Source organism: Nicotiana tomentosiformis, chromosome 4, assembly GCF_000390325.3.
Source record: "Nicotiana tomentosiformis chromosome 4, ASM39032v3, whole genome shotgun sequence".
Taxonomy (NCBI): domain Eukaryota; kingdom Viridiplantae; phylum Streptophyta; class Magnoliopsida; order Solanales; family Solanaceae; genus Nicotiana; species Nicotiana tomentosiformis.
The window spans coordinates 11,716,808-11,743,678 of record NC_090815.1 but is presented as its reverse complement, the minus strand read 5'-3'; the positions used below and the strand labels follow the sequence as shown (position 1 = coordinate 11,743,678).

Here is a 26,871-nt window from a genome sequence, read left to right as displayed (position 1 = left end):
TTGTCACACATACTAGTAGAATCTGTGGATTTAATTTTTTTTCTTGGGTTCTAATTTATCTTGTTTTCTCATATATTTCTTAATTTATTTTTATAAATTTTGAATCGTTTAATTACTCAGATAATATTTAAAGAAATGAATATATGTTTAAATCATTAGTTGGCTTGGCTAGCTAGGATGTTGGGCGCCATCACGACCTATAGGTGAATTTGGACCGTGACAACATGGTATCGGAGCACTAGGTTCACGTAGGTCTCACAAGTTATGAGCAGGCCTGATAGAGTCTTGCGGGTCGGTACGGAGATGTCTGTGCTTATCTTCGAGATTCTGTAGGGTGTTAGGAAAACTACCTTTCTTCGTCTCCCATCGTGCAAATAATGTAGTACTAAATATCTTTCTCTTATTCTCTCACAGATGGTGAGAACGCGCTCTAATAAGGTTCCAGACCAGGGAAGAGCTACTCCCCTTGTTGTTAGAAGCTGAGGTAGGGCTCCAGCCCTTGGTAGGGGACGAGGACGTCCTAGGGTTGTTTCAGTTGTGCTACCAGTGGGTCCAGCAGAGGACCCTATTATTGAAGAATGGGGCGAGGTGCCCAAAGCAGAGCCAGCTCCGGTGGATTTCACATCTGCACCGGGATTCCAGGAGGTCATGGGCCGTATGTTGCAGTTCATGGACACTATGACTCAGACCGGTTTATTTCTGGTAGACCCAGCCACATCTCAGGCAGGCGGGGGAGCACAGACCCCTACCGCACAGGCTCATAGGCAGGCAACTATTGTATATCAGACCTAGGCCGCACTACCCGTGGGTGGAGTCCAGCCAGTGGCAGCAGCTACACCTGAGCCCAGACCAGTTGCGGTCGCCGAGCCGGAGAAGCTATTGGACAGTTGGACTAGACTACATCCTCCTGTCTTTGGGGGTGAGTGACATGAGAATCCCCAGGACTTCATTGATCGGTGCAGGGACAGACTGCACAACATAAGGATATTAGAGTTTCATGGGGTAGACTTTGCTACTTTTCAGTTGGAGGGCAGAGCCCGTAGATGGTGGAAGTCTTATCTTCTGGGCACACCAGCAGATTCTCCTCCCATGACTTGGGACAAGTTCACCCTTATTTTCTTGGACAATTATATTCCACCCTCATAGAGGGAAGAGTTGTGGTTTCAGTTTGAGCAGCTCCAGCAGGATCAGATGTGAGTGACCGATTGTGAGGCAAGGTTCTCTGAGTTATCTCGCCATGCACTTATGATACTCCCTACTGAGGCGGAGAGAGTGCGGAGGTTTGTTGTAGGTTTACATACTGGCATTCAGGCCACTATGGCCCGAGAGGTTGCGATGGGGACTTCTTATGAGTTGGTTATGGGGATAGCCCGAACGATTGAAGGTGTGCGTCAGCGTAGCCGAGAGCAGGTTATGAGGGATAAGCGGTTTAGATATTCTGGAGAGTTCAGAGGTGCTTCATCTGGGGGTAGAGGTCAGTTCGTGAGAGGGCAGTCTAGTAGGGGCCCATATCTAGCACCACCGCCTTCTCGGGGAGCCCCAGTGCGCCCTTATTTCAGTGCTATGCCAGAGAGTTCTTATCTCCCATCAGCTATTCAGGGTTCTTCCTGTGGGTATTCAGGTTCCCAGTGTCATACTTCTAGTCAGTAGCCCATCGCACCGAGAATTTGTTACGAGTGCGGGGATCCCAGTCATATGCGTAGATTCTGCCCCAGGCTTCAGGGTAGACCAGTGCAATAGGGTCAGCAACCTATGATTACTGCACCAGTTGCTCCACCAGTTGTCCGACCACCCAGAAGTGAAGGCCATATGGGTAGGGGTCATCCTAGAGGTGGAGGCCAGGCAGGTGCAAGCCAGCCAATTGGCGCTCCAGCCCGGTTCTATACTTTTTTGGCCAGACCAGATGCAGAGGCCTCAGATGCAGTGATTACATTTATTATTTCTATTTGCGGCAAAGATGCCTCCGTGTTATTTGATCCAGGATCTACGTATTCATATGTGTCATCTCTATTTGCTCATTTCCTAGGTGTTTCTCGAGAGTCCTTAAGTACTCCTGTTTATGTGTCCACTCTTGTGGGCGATTCTGTTGTTGTGGATCAGATGTATCGATCTTGTGTTGTTACATTCTGTGGTTATGAGACTAGAGCAGATCTTCTGCTGCTTGATATGACCGACTTCGAGATTATCCTTGGCATGGACTGGCTATTACTTTGGAAATGCCGGAATTTCCTAGGTTGGAGTGGAAGGGTTCGTCTGTCAACATATCTAATCATGTTATTTCCTTTCTAAAATCTCGAAATATGGTCGAGAAGGGTTGTTTAGCTTATCTAGCTTATGTTCGGGATATTACTGTAGAGACTTCGACTATTGATTCAGTGCCTGTAGTTTGGGAGTTCTCTGATGTATTTCCTTCAGATCTTCCAGGCATGTCATCGGATCGTGATATTGATTTTTGTATTGACTTGGCTCCAGATACCCAACCTATATCTCTCTCACCGTATCGCATGGATCCGAAAGAATTAAAGGAATTGAAAGAACAACTTGAGGAGTTACTAGCAAAAGGGTTCGTCAGACCGAGTGTATCGCCTTGGGGTGCACCGGTATTATTCATGAAAAAGAAGGATGGAATGATGCGAATGTGTATTGATTATCATCAATTGAAAAAGTCACTATTAAGAACAAGTACCTATTTTCACGTATTGATAATCTATTTGACCAGTTGCAGGGTGCTAGGGTGATTTCTAAGATCGACTTGAGGTCAGGGTACCACCAATTGAAGATTCGGGATTCGGATGTTCCGAAGACTGCTTTTTGACTAGATATGGTCATTATGAATTTCTGGTGATGTCCTTTGGTTTGACTAACGCCCCGACAGCGTTTATGGATTTGATGAACAAGGTATTCAGGCCATATATTGATTCGTTTGTTATTGTCTTCATTGATGACATTCTGATCTACTCACACAGTATGGAGGAGCACGAGCAGCATATGAGAGTGGTGCTTCAGACGTTGCGGGAACAAAAGCTTTATGCTAAGTTCTCCAAATGTGAGTTTTGGCTAGATTCTGTAGCATTTTTGGGACATATTGTATCGGACGAGGGCATTAAAGTTGATCCTAAAAATATCGAGGCAGTTCAGAATTGGCATCGTCCCACTTCGGCGACTGAGATCAGGAGTTTCCTAGGTTTAGTAGGTTATTATCGTCGGTTCTTGGAGGGCTTTTCATATATTGCAGCACCTTTCAAATTAACCCAGAAGGGTGCTCGTTCCGATGGTCTGATGATTGTGAGGTAAGCTTTTAGAAGCTCAAGACAGCATTGACTACAACACCAGTGTTAGTGTTGCCTTCCGGTGATGTATACAGTGTATTGTGATGCTTCACGCATTGGTTTGGGTTGTGTATTAATGTAGGAGGGATGAGTTATTTTATATGCCTCACGTCAGCTGAAACCCCATGAGAAGAATTACCCGGTACATGATTTGGAGTTAGCTGCAATTGTTCATGCTCTTAAGATTTGGAGGCATTATATTTATGAGGTGTCTTGTGAAGTTTACACTGATCATCGCAGTTTACAGCATTTGTTCAAGCAGAGGGACCTAAATTTGAGACAGCGCATATGGGTTGAGTTACTAAAATATTATGATATTACTATCATGTATCATCCGAGCAAAGCAAATATAGTTGCAAACGCCTTGAGTAAAAAGATGGAGAGTATGTGTAGTTTGGCTTTCATTTCAGCAGAGAAGAGGCCATTATCTTTGGATATTCAGTCCTTGGCTAACAGACTTGTGAGGCTGGATATTTCAGAGCCCAGCGGAGTTCTTGTGTGCGTTGTGGCCCAATCTTCACTATTTGAGCAGATCAAGGCTCGCCAGTTTGATGATCCACACTTAATGGTTCTTCGAGAAAAGGTACTACGGGGTGGTGCCAAGGAAGCTACTATTGGCGCAGATGGTGTTCTGCGACTCCAGGATCGTTTATGTGTTCCTAATGTAGATATACTAAGGAAAAGGATTCTAGAGGAGGCATATTGTTCTTAGTATTCTATTCATCTAGGTGATACGAAGATGTATCGTGACTTGAGGCAGTATTATTGGTGGCGGAAGATGAAAAAGGACATAGCTGAGTATGTAGCAAAATGTCTAAATTGCTAGCAAGTTAAATATGAGCACCAAAGGCCAGGTGGCCTAGTTTAGCAGATGACTATACTGGAGTGGAAATGGGAACGCATTACTAAGGACTTTATAGTTGGGTTGCCACGGACCTTGCGGAAGTTTGATGCAGTTTGGATCATTGTCGAAAGGTTGATCAAGTAATGGGAACGCATTACTAAGGACTTTATAGTTGGGTTGCCGCAGACCTTGCGGAAGTTTGATGCAGTTTGGATCATTGTCGGCACACTTTATTCCGGTTGTGACTACGTATACTTCAGATAGGTTGACCCAAATTTATATTTAGGAGATAGTTTGGTTGCACGGTTTCTAATTTCCATCATATTAGATAGAGGCCCTCAGTTTACTTCACATTTCTGGAGATTAGTACAGAGTGAATTGGGGACCCGTGTAGAGCTCATCACAGCCTTTCATCTGTAGATCGACGGTCAGTCAGAGCAGATAGTTCAGATTTTGGAGGATATGCTCAGGGCATGTGTGATTGACTTTGGAGGTCAATGGGATCATTTCTTTCCTTTGGCCGAGTTTTCTTATAACAACAGTTAATAATCCAGCATCAAGATGGCTCCATTTGAGGCTTTATATGGTCGGCGATGTCGTTCGCCCATCGGATGATTAGAGCTCGGTGAGGCTAAGTTACATGGTATTGATTTGGTAAAGGATGCCTTGGAAAAGGTAAAATCAGGAGCGACTTCGTACAACACAGTCCAGGCAGAAACGTTACGCGGATCAGAAAGCGCGTGATTTATCATTTATGGTGGGTGAAAAAGTTCTCTTGGAGGTTTCGCCGATGAAGGAAATCATGATATTTGGGAAGAAGGGCAAGTTGATCCCAAGGTTTATAGGACCATTTGAGGTGTTGAGATGAGTTGGGGAGGTTGCTTATGAGCTTGCTTTGCCTCCCAGTCTATCAGGTGTCCATCCAGTTTTCCATGTATCTATGCTCCGGAAGTATCATGCCGACCTATTATATGTGTTAGACTTGAGCACGGTTCAACTAGATAAGAGCTTAAGTTATGATGAGGAGCCAGTTGCCATTGTTGATAAACAGGTTCGCCAGTTGAGGTCCAAGAAAATTACTGCGGTAAAATTCCAGTGGAGGGGCCAACCAGTCGAGGAAGCGACTTGGGAAGCCGAGGAGGACTTCCAGAGTAGATGTCCACATTTATTCAGCACTCCAAGTATAATTCTAAACTCGTTCGAGGATGAATGTTTGTTTAAGAGGTAGAGAATGTAATAACCTAACCGATCATTTTGATTTTTAGAACCCCGTTCCCCTAAATAAAACTCCCCGTAAGTGCTTTTATTAATTTATGACTGGTGGGGATGGTTGGTTCGGGATTTGAAAGTGTTCGGGTTGAAATCAGAACACTTGGTTCCTTAATTTGGTTTTAAAAGCCCAAGTTTGACTTCGGTCAATATTTTTAGAAAACGACCTCAAAATCGGGATTTGACGGTTCCAATAGGTTCGTATGGTGATTTTGGACTTGGGCGTATGTTTGAATCGGGTTTTGGACAATCCGAGAGCGTTTCGGCGCTTAATAGTGAAAATCAACTATTTGAAGGATTAATGCTTTTTAAATTTGGTTTGGAGTAGGTTTTGGAGTAATTGAGGTCCATTTGGAATTCTAAGTCTTGGAATAGCTCTGTATGGTGATTTAAGACTTGCACGTAAAATTTAGCGTCATTTCGAGTAGTTTAAGTATGTTTCAATGCGCTCAGAGTAAGTTTGAAGAATTTGAAAATTTTAAGTTGAATCAATTTGGTTTGGGGTATGATTCTTAGTTTTAATGTTGTTTTACACGTTCCGAGGGTTCGAGCGAGTCTGTTTTATGATTTCAAACTTGTTGGTATGTTCGGGCGGGGCCTCGAGTGTTAACCGGACGAGGCTCAGATCAATTTTGGACTTTGGAGCAGCAGCTGAAGCTTCCAGCTTCTGATGCAACCGCACCTGCGCTTGTCCAGCCGCAGGTGCGTGGAGGACACCGCAGAAACGGAAGGGGCGCAGATGCGCAGCTACAAGCCGTAGAAGTGCATCGCAGATGCGACGTACAAGTCGCAGAAGCGGATGGGGTCGGCTTAGGGGGAAGCTGCATCTGCAACGCCTTTTCCGCAGATGCGGAGCCGCATATGCAAAAGTGCTGCTTGGCAGAATGTATTAAAAATTGGGGCTCAACCATTTCTGAGCCCATTTTCTCCATTCTTGGGCGATTTTGGAGCTTTTTTAGAGAGGATTTCAACTAGCAACTTGAAGGTAAGTTAATTCTGCACACTTTGAGTTAAATACATAGATTATGGGTAGATTATAACCTGTAAATCTTGGAAATCAAGGGTTTAGATAAAAACAAAAAACCTAGGTTTTGACAAAAATGAGATTTTAACCACGAAAATGGTTATGGAATTGGATGAAAAATGTATATTTGAGTTCTTGAGATTATGGGTAACGTTTTCCTCCAAAAACTTCCAGAATCCAGGCACGTAGGCCCTGGGTGAATTTTAGGAACTTACCATTTTGGATAGGGTAATTTATTTAATAGTCTAATTTTGAATTTTCGAATATGTATTAATTATTTTATATAACATTTGGATAGTTTCGGATTTTTCGGCACCGAATTTGGAATTTTACGCGACGTGGGAAGTGGGCTTTGAGACAAGGTAAGTCTCTTGCCTAACCTTGTAAGAGGAAATTTACCCAGTAGGTGATTCACATTAATAATTGTTGGTAATTGTGAGGGTTACGTATGTACGAGGTGACGAGATTCTGTGCGTAGCTACTAATTATGCTATGTCCGGGGTAGTTTAGGTCTCAAATCATGAATTCCTTGTAATAATTGCATCTTTTATTTGATTAAATTACTGAAATTATATTGTAAATTGTTTGAATAAATAGTAAAAGATCGAAACTTCATATACTCGAATTTTGTGTAAATTATTGAACTGTTAATAATGAGTGAACATCCTACGTGTTAATATTATAATAACTTCTTATTCCAGAGGTTCATAAGAAAATGTCATCCTTTCTTGTGGAGTGGGCCGAACGCTTCGGCAGTATAGATGCATCTATGGGTCGCGCCGCACGTCCCTCCGCAGTGTACACGGCACTCTGGATCAGGCCGTACGACCTCGGCAGAAATCGCGCCTAATAATAATAATTACACGATACCTTGATATTTTAAATATTGCTTGTGAAGTTAATTGATAAATTAGAAATTAGTGAAATATAAGGAATTAATTATTTCTGCTTGTTAAGAAAATTATTATTGTTCATCTAAAAATCATGTTTAATTCAATATATTCTATTGTAACATTATTGACCCATAGTGAGTGTCAAAGTAGACCTCTCGTCACTACTCTTTCGAGATTAGGCTTCATACATACTGAGTACACGTTGTTTATGTACTCATGCTACGCTTGCTGCACTTTTTGTGCAGGACCTGAGACAGGTACTATCGGAGGACATATCGGCGTGCACCCACGTTATTCAGAGGCTTAGTGGTGAGCTGCCTTTCTGAGCCTTCTGCAGCAACTAGTGCCTCTTCCTGTATATGTATTATGTCTATTTTATTTCAGATAGTATTTAGAATTTTATATCATCTACTAAATGCTCATACGCTTGTGACACTAGGTCTTGGCGCACACACTAGTAGAATCTATAGATTTAATTATTTTTCTTTGGTTCTAATTTATCTTGTTTTGTCATATATTTCTTAATTTATTTTTTATTGAAATTTTGAAGAGTTTGATTACTCGGATAATTTTTAAAGAAATGAATATATGTTTAAATCATTAGTTGGCTTGCCTAACAAGGATGTTGAGTGCCATCATGACCTATAGGTGAATTTGGGTCGTGACAATATGTATACACGCCTCTGCTCTCACATGGCCTCTAAACATATATGTAGATGCACAAAAATGTGCAGCAAGTGTAGTATGAGTACGTAAGTAACGTGAACCCAGTAAGTATCTAAGCCTAACCCCAGAGAATTAGTGACGAGGGGTTAACATTGACACTCACTAGTGATCCAACAACATAAGGTACAGTAAAGAGGTAGCAAGTATGAGGCAGGGTAAGTAAGTGAAATAGACAAATATAAATCACGTGGTACAAATCCCCTCTCTTTACGAGGAACTCAAGCTCTTTATTAGAAATTCCCTCCTTAACCGGAGCATATATATAGGTATAGTGAAACTCATCAAGTGGATACCATAATTCAAATCCGAAATTTACAGATACATTGGCTTCTTGCCAAGTTTTACGCACGATTTCATGGGAATGTGATAAAGGAAATGCTGAGGTGCATGGCCCGATCCAATATAATAATAAAATTATGCACTGTCGAGGGTCGAACGGCCCGGACCATATGACAAATCAATTAACCTGCTGAGGCGAACGGCCCGCTCCCATGTGAGTGTGGTGCATAAATCCTGCCGAGGCAAACAGCCTGATCCCATAAGAAGTGAAATACATAATCCTGTCGAGGCGAACAGCCAGATCCCAATAGAATAAGAAGCTTTGATGGGTCCTTGACCCTACTCACGAATAAACGTGTGAGTTGTAATTTATTTAATGAAAACCTTTCAATGAAACATATATATACATATACTGGAGCCATGTCGTAAGAGGAGGAATATTGTCTGATGGCTAATCGTGAACCCATGAAGTCACTACAATAGCAAGTCTAGTCTCAATAGAATGTAAAGCATGGGAATTAATAAGCGAGAGACTACTCAAATAGTACAGCTATAACATGATGTGAACCTAAGTCTACCCGGACAATAACATGAATGTAGCTACGTACGGGCTCTCGTCACCTCGCGCGTACGTAGTCCCCACAACAAGTAGCACACATCAAACATATCACCTAGGGGAAATCTCCTCCTCACAGAGTTAGAGAGGAGACTTACCTCTCTCCGAAATTCCATAAACGGCTCCAAAGCCTCTCTAATACCTCAAACCGATGTCCGTCGCTCCAAACTAGTCAATTAAGATGCAACCCAATCAAAATGTACTCTAATACTCATAATTAATCAATTTATAAAAAAATTCAACTCTGCTCGAAAAATCAATGAAGCAACCCTCGGGCCCACGTGTCCGAATTCAAAACTTTTCGAAGACAAACAGTACCCATAGCACTACGAACTGAAATATATAATTTATTCTCAATTTCATGCCCAAATTCATGATCAAAATCTAAGAATATCAATTTCTAAGTTTTTCTTCAAAAACCTAAATTTCTACAAATTTTCATGCTTGAATCCATGTATAAATCTTGTATTTAACTCATAATACGCGGGAATCACTTACCTTGACATAGATGATGGAAATCTTTCCTTGAAGCTCTCCAAAATCGCCCCAGCCGAGTAAAAAATGAGAGAAGAAGAGCCAAATCCCGCTCTTGCGACAACTGCTCTCGCACATGCGGTCACGCAGGTGCGCCCAAACGTTTCGCACCTACGGTTTCTGGCCAGCCTCATCTCCTTCACACCTGCTTCTCGTGGCTCGCACCTGCGGCCCTTTTCACGCAGGTTCGATTGCACCAGATATCAACTGCCTCAACATTTCTTCCAAGTCCAAACTCGATCTGTTAACCATCCGGAATCCACCCGAGGCCCTCGGGACCTCAACCAAATATACCAACACGTCCCAAAACACATTACGAACTTAGTCAAGGCTTTAAATCACATCAAACAACGCTAGAAACACGATTCACCCTCCAATTCAAACTTAGTGAAGTTTGAAACTTTAACTTCTACAATCGGTGCTGAAACCTATCAAATCACATCCGATTGAGCTCAAATTATGCACACAAGTCACATTTGACACTACAGACCTACTCCAACTTCCGGAATCGGAATCCGACCCCGATATCAAAAAGTCCACTCCCGGTCAAACTCTCCAAAACATTCAAATTTCAACTTTCGCCAAATGACCTCAATATGACCTACGGACCTCCAAATTCACATCCGGACGCACTCCATCTACCAGAATCACCATACAGAGCTATATCCCAGGCTCAAAATCCCAAACGGACATTGATAACATTGAAATGAACTTCAACTCAAATTTATATTATTCTTCCAAAATGCTGACTTCCATAATAGGCGTCGAAATTTTCCCGTGTCATCCAAAACTCGATCCAGACATACACCCAAGTCCAAAATCATCATACGAACATGTTGGAACCTTCAAATTCCGATTCCGAGATCGTTTACTCAAAAATCACACTTTAGTAAATTCTTCCAACTTAAAGCTTCCGAAATGAGAATTTTCTTTCTAAATTAACTTCGGTTTTTTCGAAATTCAAGTCCGATCATACGTACAAGTCATAATAGTTGAAGTGAAGCTGCTCAGGGCCTCAAGCAACGAAAGATGTGAAACCACTTATAGTCATTAGCTATTTACCCATGATAATGAAGTTTGTTAACAGTGGTTTTGACGGAATTGTTGCGTGCGTGAGTGATGTGGGGTGTTAGCGAACTAAGTTCGAGTAAAGGGGAAGTAAGAAAACAGAGTTGGGGTTCACTCCGCTCCAAAATTTATACCTATAGAACTTATCTGGTAATCAAAATGTTATTTAAAATGTAGGATATTTCCTTCTTTATAGTTTCCCTTGTTGTAGGAGAAACTGTAGGACTAATAGATGGAGAGTTACAACATCAGGATTTCTTTCAATTCTCAAAGGACCTTGCCTTTTCTTTTTATAAACCTTCTCATCTCATGTCATCAATTTTTTTAAAAAATAAAATTAGTAGGATTTACTTTAGATCTAAAATATGCGTCTTATTTTTGGTAAATCTCGACTCAATCAATGGAAGATATTGATATTGAAGAAAGACGACCAAGGAAGCAACGCAGGATAAATTGGTTTTTGAAGGCTCTATCAAAAGAGTGTGAAATTGAAGGTAATATGCAGTACTAAATTATCCAGCAAAATTTCTTACGTTTTAGTTGTGTTTGAATTATTACTTTATATTATTTATAACATTTGGCTACATAAATATAGGTGAAATTGTCTCTAAATCATCTATATCATGTACTCAGAAGTTGGAAAATGTTCCCGATTGCATTCATTGTCATGCTATGAGGTTTCAGTATGAAACTCCAACATTTTGTTGCGGAGAGGGATCAGTGAGATTAGTAAATACTGAAGTTCCAATACAATTATACGAGTTACTTGTTGACGAGACAGAAGAAAAAAAAGAGTTCCGCCGAAACATTCGAGTATATAATTGTCATGATCCGAAATTCCCACTGTCTTGACCGTGATGACGTCTAACATTTCTCTTACTAGGCAAGCCAACGTTAGACTAATTTATCCTTTTTAACAAGTTAAATTTAATTTATGAAGAAGAACTGATTTAACAGCAATAATCCAAATATAAATGCGGAAGCTAAAACCGTAAAAACAATCCCCGAACTCGGTGTCACAAGTACACGAGCTTCTAGAGTAATACATACAAGGGCCAGAAATAAATACCAAATTGTCTGAATAAAAATACACAGCTAAATAAAAATAAAGACGGGGACTTCAGGAGCTGCGGGCGCTGAGCAACTATACCTCTAGTCTCCGCAGGCTGTCCAATCTGAGCTCTCTAGTAACCGACTGCAAAATCTGCACAGTGTGCAGACTGTAGTATCAGTACAACCGACCCCATGTACTGGTAAGTGTCGAGCCTAACCTCGACAAAGTAGTGACAAGGCTAAGGTGGGTCACCTACACTACCACCTGAACGCAGTATATAATAATGACAGAAAATGGGAATACTTAACAGAATTAAACAGCCAACTGAAAATAATAACCACAACCTCAAGAATAAACCAGTGTCGTCCAGAATTACCAATCTTTAATAATTCAGATACAAATATCGGAAAAACCAACACAGCTCAAGAAATGGAAACATATAGGTTGTTGCTGTGCGCAACCCAATCCTACCAGACAACACAAAATCCTCTCTTATTTCACTGTAACAATATCGACAGCAGTAAATAATATATATATGTTGCGGCGCGCAACCCGATCCACCATATGTCAATATCAGTATCATAATTCACCCTTATTTCATCATATCAATACACCCTTATTCCATATGTTACGGCGTGCAACCTGATCCCACCGTATAGTACAAATTCACCTTTATTCTACCACATCAATCCGCCCTTATTACACCTGATGCGGTGTGCAGTCCGATCCCACCATATCAGTACCATGTACTCAATGCACAGTCAAATCAACAGTTAAGACCACAATAATCTTTACGATCAACAAATACTAAACTGAACCAAATGGAAACCTAGTACAATATAGAAAATCTACACGAGTAGTACTATACAGCGAGACCAATCTAGTAATTGATAATTAGAAGGTGCAAGTAAGTCAATTTAAGCAAATAAGAGGGAATCATAAAACTATGGAAGAACTAACGTCGTGAACAGGATAAGATATTGACTAACAAGTAGCAATTAAGCATGGAAGATATTTAGAGCATATAACAGTTAAGACATGAAAGGAAATAATTAAGAAAAACGGTAAATCAGGGAAAACAGATAATTCGGCGGCGTATAAGTACTTGTCACCTCGCATATACGCCGCTCACATGGGAATCACATAGCACATAGTCCGACGGTTCCTAATTCCCTCAAGTCAAGGTTAGACACAACACTTACCTCGCTCCAAAGACCACACAAAGCTCAACCACAACTTTGCCTTTCAAATCAGCCTCCAAACTAACAATATCTAGAAATTTACCAACCAAACGATTCAAAATAATCCTTAAGAATCACCCACGATTGCAAAAGATTCAATTTAGGTCATTATTGAAAAAGTCAATAAAAGTCAACACCTAGGCCCGCTTGGTCCAAACCTGAAATTCGGACCAACACCCGATTACCTATTCACCTCCAAGCCCGATTATAAAATTTGTTTTGGAATCCAACCTCAATTTGAGGTTTAAATCCGTATTTTACAAATATTCCTAATTCTAAACATAACCCCCTAATTTCCACCATGAAAATATAAGATTTTTGGTTGAAATCTTAGAAAATATAGTGAAAAATAGAAAGAAACTAGTTTAGAATCACTTACCAATGATTTGGGGAAGAAAAGTTCTTTGAAAAATTGCCTCTAGGGTTTTCTTGTTTTGAAAATTTGAAAAATGAGCAAAATCCCGTCTAAGTCAAGTTTTACCTAGCTACAGATGTCGCAATTGCGATATCATGTTCGCAATTGCGAACATCGCAATTGCGAGGAAGAGGTCGCAATTGCGAACTCCTTCAGAAATCCCAGTGACCGCAAATGCGAACCCTGCAACCCTCGCAAATGCGGCCCTACCTTCGCAAATGCGATGATTCTCAAAATAGTGTTGAGTCGCAAATGCAACTCTGCCTTTGCAAAAGCGGAATAGACAAGTTCGCAAATGCGAACTTTAGCCTCGCAAATGTGAGTACCCCCTGTTATGCCCTGGCTCGCAAATGCGATAGTGTCTTTGCAAATGCCAGGCTCGCAAATGCGAGATCTGCAGAATACATCAGAAACAAAAATGCATCAGCTGTGTTTTCTTAGTCCATTTCACTCCGTAGACTATCCGAAACTCACCCCAGCTCTCGGGGCTCCAAACCAAACATGCACACAAGGCCTACAACATCATACAAACTCACTCGCTCGCGCGATTAAATCACCAAAATAATGCCTAGAACTACGAATCGGACACCAAATCAAAGAAAATTTTCAAGAAAACTTTAAAACTTCTATTTTCACAACCGGACGTCCAAATCACGTCAAACCAACTCCGTTGCTCACAAAATTTCACAGAAAAGTCATAAATATGGTATTGGACCTATACCGGATTTCGGAACCAAAATACGGACCCGTTATCCTAAAAGTCAACTATGGGTTAAACATTTCAAATTCATTAAGCTTTTAGCTTTCAAATTTCAACAAAGTCCGATATCTCGGGCTAGGGACTTCCGAATTCGATTTTGTACATACGCCCAAGTCCCAAATCATGATATGGACCCACCAGGACCGTTAAAATACGAATCCAGGTCTGTTTCCTCAAAGCGCTTACCAAAGTCAACTGAAATAGTTTTCGAAGCAGAATTTCATATTTTTCACAATTTTTAACTTAAAAGCTTTCCGAAAATACGCCGGACTGTGCACGCAAATCGAGGAGGGTAAAAATGAGATTTTAATGCTTCGGATCATAGAATTAGGTTATTAAAACATAAGATGACCTATCGGGTTATCACATTCTCCACCTCTAAAACAACCGTCCGTCCTCGAACGGACATAGAAAAGTACCTGAACTGGTGAAAAGTCGGGGATATCTACTCCACATGTCCGACTCGGACTCCCAAGTAGCTTCCTCGACGGGTTGACCTCTCCACTGCACTCAGACTGAAGGATAACTCTTCGACCTCAATTGATGAACCTGCCGGGCTAGAATAGCCACCGGCTCCTCCTCGTAAATCAAATCCTTGTCCAACTGGATAGAGCTGAAATCTAACACATTGGACGGATCGCCATGATACTTTCGAATCATGGACATATGGAACATCGGATGAACTGCTGATAACCCCAGTGGCAATGCAAGACTGTAAGCCACCTCTCCCACTCTCTCCAGAATCTCAAAGGGCCCGATATACCTAGGGCTCAACTTGCCCTTATTTCCGAACCTCATTACACCCATCATGGGTGATACCCGGAGCAACACTCTCTCCCCGACCATGAATGCAACATCACGAGCTCTACGGTCGGCATAACTCTTCTGCCTAGACTGAGCTGTGCGAAGTCTATCCTGAATAATCTTGACTTTATCCAAGGCATCCTGCACCAAATTTGTACCCAATAACCGAGCCTCCCCCGGCTCAAACCATCCAACCGGCGATCGATGCCGTCTACCATATAATGCCTCATAGGGAGCCATCTGAATGCTCGACTGGTAGTTTTTATTGTAGGCAAACTCCGCGAGTGAAAGTAATTAATCCCAAGAACCATCGAAGTCTATAATACAAGCGTGGAGCATATCCTCCAATACCTGAATAGTGTGCTCGGACTATTTGTCCGTCTGAGGATGAAATGTTGTGCTCAACTCAACCTGAGTGCCCAACTTACACTGTACTACCCTCCAGAAGTGCGAGGTGAACTGCGTACCTCGATCAGAAATGATAGACACGGGCACACCGTGAAGATGAACGATCTCGCGGATGTAAATCTCTGCCAACCGCTCTGAAGAGTAGGTAACTGCCACAGGAATGAAATGCGATGACTTGGTCAGCCTATCCACAATGACCCAAACTACATCAAACTTCCTATGAGTCCATGGGAGTCCAACAACGAAATCCATAGTGATACGCTCCCACTTCCACTCAGGAATATCTATCTTCTGAAGCAAACCACCAGGTCTCTGATGCTCATACTTTACTTGCTGATAATTTAGACACCGAGCTACATAAGAAACTATATCCTTCTTCATCCTCATCCACCAATAATGCTTCCACAAGTCCAGATATATCTTGGTGGTGCCCGGATGAATAGAATAACGGGAACTGTGGGCCTTCTCAAGAATCAACTCACGAAGTCCATCCACATTACGCACACAAACACGACCCTGCATCCTTAAAACTCTATCATCTCCAACACTAACCTGCTTGGCACCATCGTGCCGCACTGTGTCCCTAAGGACCAAAATATGAGGGTCGTCATACTGCCGATCCCTGATGTGCTCAAACAAAGAAGACTGAGTGACTGTACAAGCTAGAACACGGTTGGGCTCTGAAATATCCAACCTCACAAACTGGTTGGCTAAATTATGAACATCTGATGCAAGTGGAATCTCACCGACTGGAATAAACGCAAGGCTGCCTATACTCGTTGTCTTTCTACTCAAGGCGTCGGCCACCACATTGGCCTTCCCAGGATGATACAAGATGGTAATATCATAGTCTTTCAATAGCTCCAACCACCTCCTTTGCCTCAAATTGAGATCCTTTTGCCTGAACAAATACTGAAGGCTCCGATGATCTGAGAAAACCTCACACAACACGCCATAAAGATAGTGCCTCCAAATCTTCAGTGCATGAACAATGGCTGCCGACTGTAAGTCATGGACAGGGTAATTCTTCTCGTGAACCGTCAACTATTGCGATGCATATGCAATCACTATGCCCTCCTGCATCAATACCGCCCCGAGCCCTATACGAGATGCATCACAATATACTGTATAAGATCCTGAACATGTGGGCAACACCAACATCGGTGTTCTAGTCAAAGCAATCTTGAGCTTCTAAAAGCTTGCCTCACACTCGTCTGACCGTCTGAATTGGGCACCCTTCTGGGTCAACGGGGCTGCTATAGATGAAAACCCCTCCACAAATCAACGGTAATAGCCGGCCAAAACCAAGAAACTCCTGATCTCTATGGCTGAAGTGGGTCTAGGCTAGTTCTGAATTGCCTCAATCTTCTTAGGATCTACCTGAATGCCCTCTGCCGATACAACATTCCCCAAGAAAGCGACTAAATCCAATCAAAACTCGTACTTTGAAAACTTAGCATACAACTGGTTGGCTCTCAGAGTCTGAAGTACAATCCTAACATGCTGCTCATACTTCTCTCGACTGCGAGAGTAGATCAAGATATCATCAATAAACATAATCACAAAGGAGTCCAAATAAGGCTTGAACACTTGGTTCATCTAATCCATGAATGTTGCGGGGGCATTTATCAACCCAAAGGACATCACTAGAAACTCATAATGCCCGTACTGAGTCCGAAAGGCTGTCTTAGGGACATCGGATGCCCTAATCCTCAACTGATGGTAGCCAGAGCTCAAATCAATCTTCGAAAACACCTTGGCACCCTGAAGCTGATCAAATAAATCATCATTCCTCGGCAATGAATACTTGTTCTTGATGGTGACTTTGTTTAACTACCGATAATCTATGCACATCCTCATCGATCCATCCTTCTTCTTCACGAACAACACATGTGCACCCCAGGGCGAGACACTAGGTCTAATAAAGCCCTTATCAAGCAAATCTTGCAACTGTTCCTTCAATTCTTTTGACTCTGGCAGAGCCATACGGTATGGCGGAATGGAAATGGGCTGAGTGCCCGGAGCCATTATCAATACATAAATCAATAACCCTGTCGGGTGGCATCCCCGACAGGTCTGCAGGAAACACCTCTAGAAACTCATGAACAACTGGTATTGAATCCATGGAAGGAACCTCCGCACTAGAATAGTGAACATAAGCCAAATAAGCTAGACATAAGAGATAACCATGCTGGTAGAATAGCCAGAAGTCCCTCTCCACTCTAATCGAGGCAACCACGGCAAGGCTAAGGTCACTATCTTGGCGTGACAATCCAATATAGCATGATAAGGTGACAACCAATCCATACCCAAGATAACATCAAAATCAACCATATCGAGAAGTAAAAGATCTACACTAGTCTCAAGACTCCTAATGGTGACCACACACGAACGATAAACACGATCTACAACAATAGCATCCCCCACAGGTGTGGACACATACACAAGAGCACTCAAAGAATCACGAGGCACAACCAAATATGAAGCAAAATAGGATGACACATAAGAGTAAGTAGAACCCAGATCAAATAGAACTGAAGCATCTCTACTGCAAACTGAAACAGTACTTGTGATAACAGCAACAAATGACTCAGCCTCAGGCCTGGCTGGAAAATCATAACATTAGGGTTGGGCCCCACCACTCTGAACTATGTCCCGGGGACGGTCTCTAGCTGGCTGGCCTCCACCTCTAACGGCCTGACCTCCACCTCTAACAGTCTGGCCTATACCTCTGGCTGCATGACCCCTGCCTCTGGCTGGCTGAGCAGGTAGTACAGCAACTGGTGCCTGAACCATGGCATGAGAGCTCTGATGCTGTGGCGGGACACCCAATAATCTCGGCCAGGTCCTCTTGATATGCCCATAACCACCACACTCGAAGAATCCATCCTGGTACTGTGGCTGTGGAAACTGAGAATGACCCGAACGGGCCGGATAACCACTGTAGTAACTCTAAATAGAAGGTGCACTGATAGGAGCTGGTGATGCACTGTAGGCTGGTTGTCCAGAATGAAGCGCATAAATACCATGACTCCCTGAAGCACTGTGGGATGCCTGAAACACCGAATGAAACGGCCTGGGAGGATGGCCTCTATCAAAAGTACCCCTGCCTCCAGATGAGGCACCGCTGAACCCACCGGAATGATGAGATCTCTTGTCAGACACTTGACCTCCCTGTGCAAGAACCATATCGACTCGCATGGCAACATTGGAAGGCGCCTGAAAAGAAATCTCACTCCCAGTCTCCTTAGCCATCTGCAATCTTATAGGCTGAGCAAGTCCCTCAATAAACCTTCTCACCCTCTTTCTCTCGGTAGGAAGCAGAAGAAGAGCATGACAGGCCAAATCTACAAAACGGGTCTCATACTGAGTAACAGTCATACTGCTCTGCTGGAGATGCTCGAACTGACGACGACGCTCCTCTCTCAATATGATAGGGAGAAACTTCTCTAGGAAGAGCTGAGAGAACTGGTCTCAAGTAAGAGCAGGCGATCCAGCTGGTCTGATCAATAAATAATCTCTCCATCATTTCCTGGCAGAACCTGACATCTGAAATGTAGCAAAATCAACCCCATTGGTCTCCACTATACTCATGTTTCGTAGCACCTCATGACAGCTGTCAAGATACTCCTGGGGATCCTCTGAAAAAGCACTACTGAAGTGAATTGGGAAGAGCTTGGTAAACCTGTCTAGTCTCCAAAAAGCCTCAGAAGACATAGTTGACCCATTTTCTCCGGAGTGTGAGTAGCAGGAGTCTGTGCTCCTCCTCCAGCCTGAGAGACGGCTGGTGCCACAGGAAATGTACCGGCCTAGGCCACACTCTCCATAAGGCCCACCAAACGGACCAAAGCATCTTGAAGCACTGGGGTGGCGATGAACCCCTTCGGGACCTGAGCTGGTCCGACAAGCACAGCCTGGGCTGGAACCTCCTCATCAAACTCTACCTGAGGTTCCACCGCTGGTGCTGCTACTCGAGCTCTGGGCTGAGCTTTACCCCTGCCTCGGCCTCTAGCACGACCTCGGCCTCGACCCCTGCCTCTCGTAGGAGCTGCCACCGGGGGCTTTGGCTGCTGCTCAGCTAGAAATACGGTACGCGTTCTTGCCATCTGCTAGAGAACAGAATAGAATGGTCCAATCAGCAATGATAGAATAAAATCGCACTACAGAGAATAATAAAAGTGAAACTGTTCCTAACTCCATACCTCCGGAAGATAAGTACAGACGTCTTCGTACCGATCATCCAGACTCTACTAAGTTTGCTCGTGACTCGTGAGACCTATGTAACCTAGTCTGGACCGTGATGACGCCTAACATTTTACTTGCTAGGCAAGCCAACGTTAGAACAATTTATCCTTTTAACAATTTAAATTTAATTAATGAAGAAGAATTGATTTAACTGCAATAATCCAAATATAAATGCGAAAGCTAAAATCGTAAAAACATCTGTTACAAATCCCCGAACCCGGTGTCACAAGTGCACGAGCTTCTAGAGTAATACATACAAGATGCATTTACGTCTTTTGGTGTTAGATTTGACAAAGAACTTGCATCTTCATGGAATAGAGTTTACACCTTTAAGGCACAAGGTCAAATTTATCACGATCTTTTGTCATTGCTTCCACGTGAGGATAACCCATGTTATTTTCAGTTATATCTTTTTGAGATAGACAATGAGTTATGCAATCATATTTCAAAACTGCAAGAAGCCAACTTATCTGAGGAAGTTGTGACAGAAATTAGGCAGCTAATGGATGGGAATCCTTATGCACAATTCTTTTTCCACCTAAAGGACCATTCAAGCTTCCAAGATTTACAGATTCGAATTGCTGCTAATGCTACACTAGATCAACGTGTCTACAACAAACCATTGGTAAATCAAGTTTTTGCAATTTTGATAGATGGAAACAATCCAAATGTACCATTCTATAGAGAGATTATCGTTCATGAGCATTCCGGCAACAAACATAGAGTCAAACATTATTATGGTTGCTATGACCCACTCCAATATCCTCTACTTTTTCCAAATGGAGAAGTAGGCTGGCACCAAGGAATACACAAATATAGATCAAAAAGAGCTGCAAGTACATCTGAAGTTGCAAATGTAAACCAGAATGTCCCAATATTCACGTCCGCTAATGAGGTGTTTGACAAAGAGGAGCAAGGTAAAGTATTGCAATTAAATTACGTAGCACCTTAGTTTTCTTATTTGAATATTACCTACACCAATAGATATTAATGTTTCTTATAGGTGTACGTCGTGAATCTAAATCATGTGTGTCTTGTAGAGAGTATTATTGCCACAAATTACAAATACCCAAAGGAGAAAAGACAATACTACTATTGTGCGGACGGTTATTGGAGCAATTTGTGGTTGACATGTACATCAAGTTAGAAACAACAAGACTTGAATATTTTAGATTAGAGCAAGTGCTACTTAGAAGGGAAATATTACAAGGTATAGTTGATAGTATCATGGCTGGAGAATATAGAGAAGATAAAGTTGGCCAAAGAGTAATACTTCCAGCATCATTCATCGGAGGCCCTAGATATATGTGTCGTAGGTATATGGATGCAATGGCTTTGGTTCAACGTTTTGGAAAACCAGATTTGTTTATCACAATGACATGTAATCCCGATTGGGTGGAGATCCAGGAAAATCTGTGCGAAGGATAACTTCCACAAGATAGACCATACTTAGTGACTAGAGCTTTTAGGGCAAAATTGCATGATTTAAAGGATCGGATTTTCAAGAAAAAAATATTTGGTCCTGGTGCGGCACATGTATTCGTGGTTGAATTCAAAAAAGAGTCCTACCACACGTACACCTTTTGATAATGCTTGAACAAGGGTACAAGATAACATCAGCAGACCACTACGACAAGTTTATTTCCGCGGAACTTCCTCATAAAGAAGAATATCCACTCTTGCATGACGTAGTTGTCAAGCATATGATGCATGGTCCATGTGGAAAATATTGTCCAACAAATTCATGCATGAAGGATGGTCAATGCAAGAATCACTATCCTAGGCCATTTAGTAATAAATCAATACAAGGAAAGGATGGATACCCTATTTATAAGAGAAGAAATGATGGAAAGACAGTAAATGTAATGGCATGAAAATGAATAATCAGTGGGTTGTACCATATAATCCTTACTTACTAACTAGATACAATTGACATATTAATGTGGAGTCTTGCTCTGGAGTGAAAGCAATCAAGTATCTCTACAAGTATATATATATATATATATATATATATATATATATATATATATAGGGCATGATAGGTGTATTGTTTATATTGAATCAGATGATGGCGAAAAAGTCGGTTGATGAAATTCAAAATTTTCAAGACGCACGTTGGGTGTCTCCGCCAGAAGCACTATGGAGAATTTATGAATTCCATCCCAGTGAAATGCAACCTTCTGTAATTAACCTTGAACTACATCTCCCGGATAGACAAACAGGTAAATATTTATATCCAACAAGGTTAATTAAAACTTTTGATGAAATAACTAACTATACAAGTTTATGTGAAATGTCAATACATAGTGTGCTATTGGAGCAAGCAAAATTTACAAAATATGATTGCGTGGGAATATGCGACGCTAACCATGCTCACTGAGTATTTTCGGACATGCTCGAGGGATACTGAAGCACGGCAATACCTATACAAAGAATTTCCAGAGTATTATGTCTGGAACTCACAGGGAAAGATATGGACGAAAAGAAAAACAAGATCAGTTATTGGTCGAATTGCTACTGGTAAGATGATCTATCTATTCTCTTTCAGATAAGTCTTGATGAAATTAATAATTTGAAACATATTAGTCTTGCAGGATTGGGCACTTTCTGTTTGATAAATTAAAATAATTAAGGCATCAATCAGTGTGTAGCTTTTGTTCAAGAATAAATGTATTCATAAGAAGGTTCAATTTAGAAAATACTGTTGTTTACTAGCCACGATTTTATTCCCCTAGAAAGAAGGAGAGTATTGTTAAAATAATTTATATTAACTGGTACAGCTGAGAAAGTCGTTTTCCTGTTTAAAATCCATCGTGCATGGTCGGTGTTTGAATAAAAATCAATTCTAAATAAAACAACATTATAAAAAACAGACAAAAAAAGGTCTTAATTGTTGAATATCATAAGCTGACAGAGGAATCTGAAATTCTTATATTATATCGAATTAAATAATGTTTTCATCACTGGGATGATGACTTCCTTGTAAATGTAATTGAAGGTTCCTGATATTACTTCTGCTATATGAGTACTCACTATCCATTGCTCCATTTAAACTCATCCAGATATTACAATAATACTAAACTATCTTGCTTTATCGACTTTATGCTGGTTAGTTTCTCTTGATTTCAAGATTTGAATGCTTTTGCTTAAACTCGATTATGTAGTCTTTATTTTACTGCTTTCCTGTTGGTTTCCTAGCATCTATACTGTTTGTAGGTATAGCTTATGTGTATGGTTTTAGCAAATTTATCACTAACTTGATATGTACTCACATATCTGCTGCCTACCCGGTAGGGTAATTGAGATGCACATTCGGCCTCCATTATTATAAGAAAATATATCAAATGCTTATGTATAACTCACAGTTAGGATTTAACCGACATTGGCTCAAGCAACTAGCTCTGCTCATTAAGGATCACAACTACCAATCATAGTCGTTGGCCAATAAATTAGTTGTGAATGATGTGGTTCATTTGGGTAACATTTTCTTATATTGGGAACTTGAGTATTAAATTATTTCTTCATTCTGATTCAAGTTGCATGACCTCATGATTGAGCTGGTGGCAATATGCTTCTTTTTGTTTTTTGCATTTGATTCACGGACTGAGAACATAGTTGGTGTAAGAGTTTAATTATTAACTTTATATAATATTATTCTTTGTTTTTGTTATTGAATAGATTATACGATTAATTGACGAAGGAACAAAAGTATAGCTATACGTTGAGAAAATAAAGACTCTTCTTTTGGCCATAATTTACTCTACAGTTAATAGAAGACCTGGAATACTACTTGGTACGAACACTACACTAAAATACTCCTTTCCCTTTCATTTTATATGCAGTGTTGTTCTAAATATAAGAAGGTGTCTCTATTTGAAATATACTAAAAAGAAAAGAGTAAAGTATGCCACTAAAATGAAACAGATAACTTACCAGCAGTTGAGGTGACATAGGTGGGAGTGCCATCTTTGAAGTTTTGGTTTCTTGTGATTCTTGTCTTTGTTTGGACCATCTCCAAGGTATTTAGGAGATGCTTTTAAAAACATTTTCCCAACTCTTTTGCACTGACAACTTCCCTCTTTACAGTTGAAACTAAAATTTTAATTGATATAAACAACTTTGTTATACTTATTGCTTCATTATGCATATTTTTGCAAATATATTCTATTGATAGTATGTACCCTGCTGTATTTTTTCTGGATCAATGATAATGATTAGTCTTGATGGTTAATATAGAATTTTACTCACTGTTACAGCTAATCCTAGAGAAGGCGAAAGGTATTATTTGAGACTATTGTTGAATCACGTCAGAGGACCGTTATCGTTTAAAGACTTGCTAACTGTTAATGAAAGACAGTGTGAAACATTCAAAGAAGCTGCAAAAGAAAGAGGTTTGTTAGAATCAGACAACAGCATTTCAGAATGCTTACGTGAAGCAGTCCTTTTCAAAATGCCATCAGCTCTGAAAAATTTATTTGCAACAATTTTGGTTCATTGTAATCCAACGGACATTAGGAAGCTCTGGGAAACCTATTATGAAGACATGTCAGAAGATTTTAGAAAAATACATGACAATTCTCCTGTTGCTCAACTCCAATGCACGTTGAAGAGCATCAATTATTTCTTAGAGGGCATGGCCAAGAAAATTGACAAGTATGACATATCTAAACTTGATCATGAGAGGGATAACGGTAATATATCCGAATGCAGAAAAATAATCGAAGAAAGGTCTATAAAAGTGTCCCCGGAAGATTCTGATGCACAATCAAATCTAAATCCTGAACAAGAACAAGCTTTTAAGACTATATTACAGAGAGTCGACTCTGGCAGAGCGGGATTGTTCTTTGTAGATGGACCTGGAGAAACTGGAAAAACATTCCTATATCGTGCGTTGCTTGCAAATCTCATATCAAGAAGCATGATAGCATTTTCAACGGCAACAAGTGGTGTAGCAGCTGTAATTTTACCCGGAGATCGTACAACTCATTCTAGATTCGACATCCCTCTTCAAACAACTGATACAACAATCACAAATATGTCAAAGCAAAGTGGTGGTGCTAAATTGATAAGAAAATCAAAGCTAATAATTTGGGATGAAGCACCTATGGCTAATCGTCAGACAATTGAAATCGTTGATAGGAGCTTCAGAGATATAATGGATATTAATGAACCATTTGATGGAAAAGTCATGGTCTTCGGAGGTGATTTTCGTCAAGTACTACCGGTAGTTCCAAAATCTACAAGAGCTGAAACAATAAATGCAAGCTTAGTAACATCATACTTGGGGAATAAAATGGAAAAGATTCAATTAACAAGAAATATGAGGGCAAGAGCAGATCCAACATTTAACGATTTCTTACAACGGATTGGTAATGGAGATGAACCTACAATAAGAGATGATATGGTCCTTCTTCCAGAAAAATTGATCATCAAACATGATGGTGATAGTACTGGTGAAGATAATTTAATAAGAGAAATATTTCCATCTTTAGATGAAAAGTCAAGTTGTGCGAAATATATGACAGAAAGGGCTATTTTGGCTAGCAGAAATGAGTATGTTGATCAACTCAATTGTAACGACCCGACCGATCATTTTGAGCTCTAGCGCGTCATTCGACAGTTTGAGGTCATGAGCAGCTTCACTTCAGGTATAATGACTTGTGCGTATGGTCGAAATTGAATTTTGGGAAAGTTCGGAGTTGATTTGGAGGGAAAATTCTAATTTCTGAAGCCTTAAGTTGGAGGAATTGGTTAAGGTGTGAATTTTGAGAAAACGATCTCGAAAACGGTATTTGAAGGTTCCAGCAGATTCATATGATGATTTCAGATTAGGGCGTATAATCGGATCGGGTTTTGGATGCCCCGGGAGCGTTTCAGCACCTATGGAAGTTAGCATTTTGGAAGAATTTCATAAGTTTAGGTTGAAGTGCATTTCATTGTTAGCAATGTCCGTTTGGGAATCCGAGCCTGGGAATAGCTCCGTATGGTGATTCTGGTGTTGGGAGAGCATCCGGAAGTGGATTTGGAGGTCCGTAGGTCATTTTGGCATCATTTGGCGAAAGTTAGAAATTTAGATAATTTTGAGAAGTTTGACCGGGAGTGAACTTTTTGATATCGGGGTCGGATTCCTATTTCGAAAGTTGGAGTAGGTCCATAATGTCAATTATGACTTGTGTGCAAAATTTGAGGTCAATCGGACGTGATTTGATAGGTTTTGATCTCGAATGTAGAAGTTGAAATTCTAAATTTCATTAAGTTTGGAATGGGGTGCGATTCATGAATCCGACGTCGTTTGATGTGATTTGAAGGCTCGACTAAGTTCATAACGTATTTTGGGACGTGTTGGTATATTTGGTTGAGGTCCCGGGTAGTTAACGGATCGAATTTGGAATTTGAAGAAGAGTTGATGCAGCTGATATCTGGTGTACCCGCACCTGCGAGGTTTTGACCGCAGGTGCGGAGGGCGCAGAAGCGACATTAGAGTCGTAGGTGCGGAGTAGGCTGGCCAGGTGAAGGACCGCAAGTGCGGAGCTTTTGGCCGCATCTGCGCAAGCGCAGAAGCGGAAAGTGCCTCGCAGAAGCGGAAGCAAGCGCAGAAGCAGAAGATTTCTCGCACCTGCGAAGCCGCAGGTGCAGCTACTTGACTGCAGGTGCGAAGGACGGGGCTGGGCAGTGTGTTCTTTAAAAACGAGGGCTTGGCTCATTTTCACCCCATTTTCTCCATGAGAGCCGGTCTTGGAGCGATTTTGGAGCTCATTCTTCGTCATCAATGCCAAGGTAAGTGATTCCCACTTATTATAAGTTAATGCATGGTTTGTATAATGATTTAAACATGAAAATTAGTAGAAATTGTGGGATTTTGGTAGAAAACCTAGAATTTAGTATTTGTGGATTTTTACCACGAATTTGAGTATGGAATTAGGCATAAAATTATATATTTGAGTTCGTGATGCTATGGGTAAATTTATCTTCGAAAAATTTTGGAATCCGGGCACGTGAGCCTGAGGATTATTTTATTGACTTTTCGAACGGAGTTGGGAATTGTTGTAAATAGGATTATAATGACTATTAGAGTATATATTTATGGATTTGCTTACTTATTGACTAGTTTTGGAGCGTTGGGCATCGATTTGAGTTGATTGAATGGCTTGGGAGCCGGTTATGAAACTTTGGAGCGAGGTAAGTCTCCTTTCTAATCTTGTAAGAGAGAATTTACCCTATAGGTGAAAAAAATCAATATGTGCTCCTATTTGTGGGGGCTACGTATGCACGAGGTGACGAGAGTCCGTGCGTAGCTACTATTATGCTTGAGTTCGGGTAGTCTAGGACCTAAAAGCATGCTCTACTTGTAATATTCGCAAC

At 41.1% G+C, this 26,871-nt stretch overlaps 3 protein-coding genes across 3 annotated transcripts; all 3 read left to right on the top strand.

Annotated features, from left to right (window-relative positions):
* Positions 1-1,752: 1,752 nt before the first annotated feature.
* LOC138909265 (uncharacterized) lies at positions 1,753-3,035 on the top strand. Its single transcript, XM_070200450.1, has 2 exons — positions 1,753-2,247; positions 2,967-3,035. Exons 1-2 carry the CDS (start codon positions 1,753-1,755, stop codon positions 3,033-3,035), a joined length of 564 nt encoding a protein of 187 aa, XP_070056551.1.
* A 670-nt stretch (positions 3,036-3,705) lies between these two features.
* On the top strand, positions 3,706-4,041 carry LOC138909264 (uncharacterized). The gene has a single exon (XM_070200449.1). It carries the CDS (start codon positions 3,706-3,708, stop codon positions 4,039-4,041), a length of 336 nt encoding a protein of 111 aa, XP_070056550.1.
* A 17,536-nt stretch (positions 4,042-21,577) lies between these two features.
* On the top strand, positions 21,578-25,114 carry LOC104117138 (uncharacterized). The gene is made up of 3 exons (XM_070200448.1): positions 21,578-21,731; positions 22,726-22,804; positions 23,746-25,114. The coding sequence occupies exons 1-3, from the start codon at positions 21,578-21,580 to the stop codon at positions 25,112-25,114; spliced, it is 1,602 nt and encodes a 533-aa protein (XP_070056549.1).
* Positions 25,115-26,871: the final 1,757 nt, after the last annotated feature.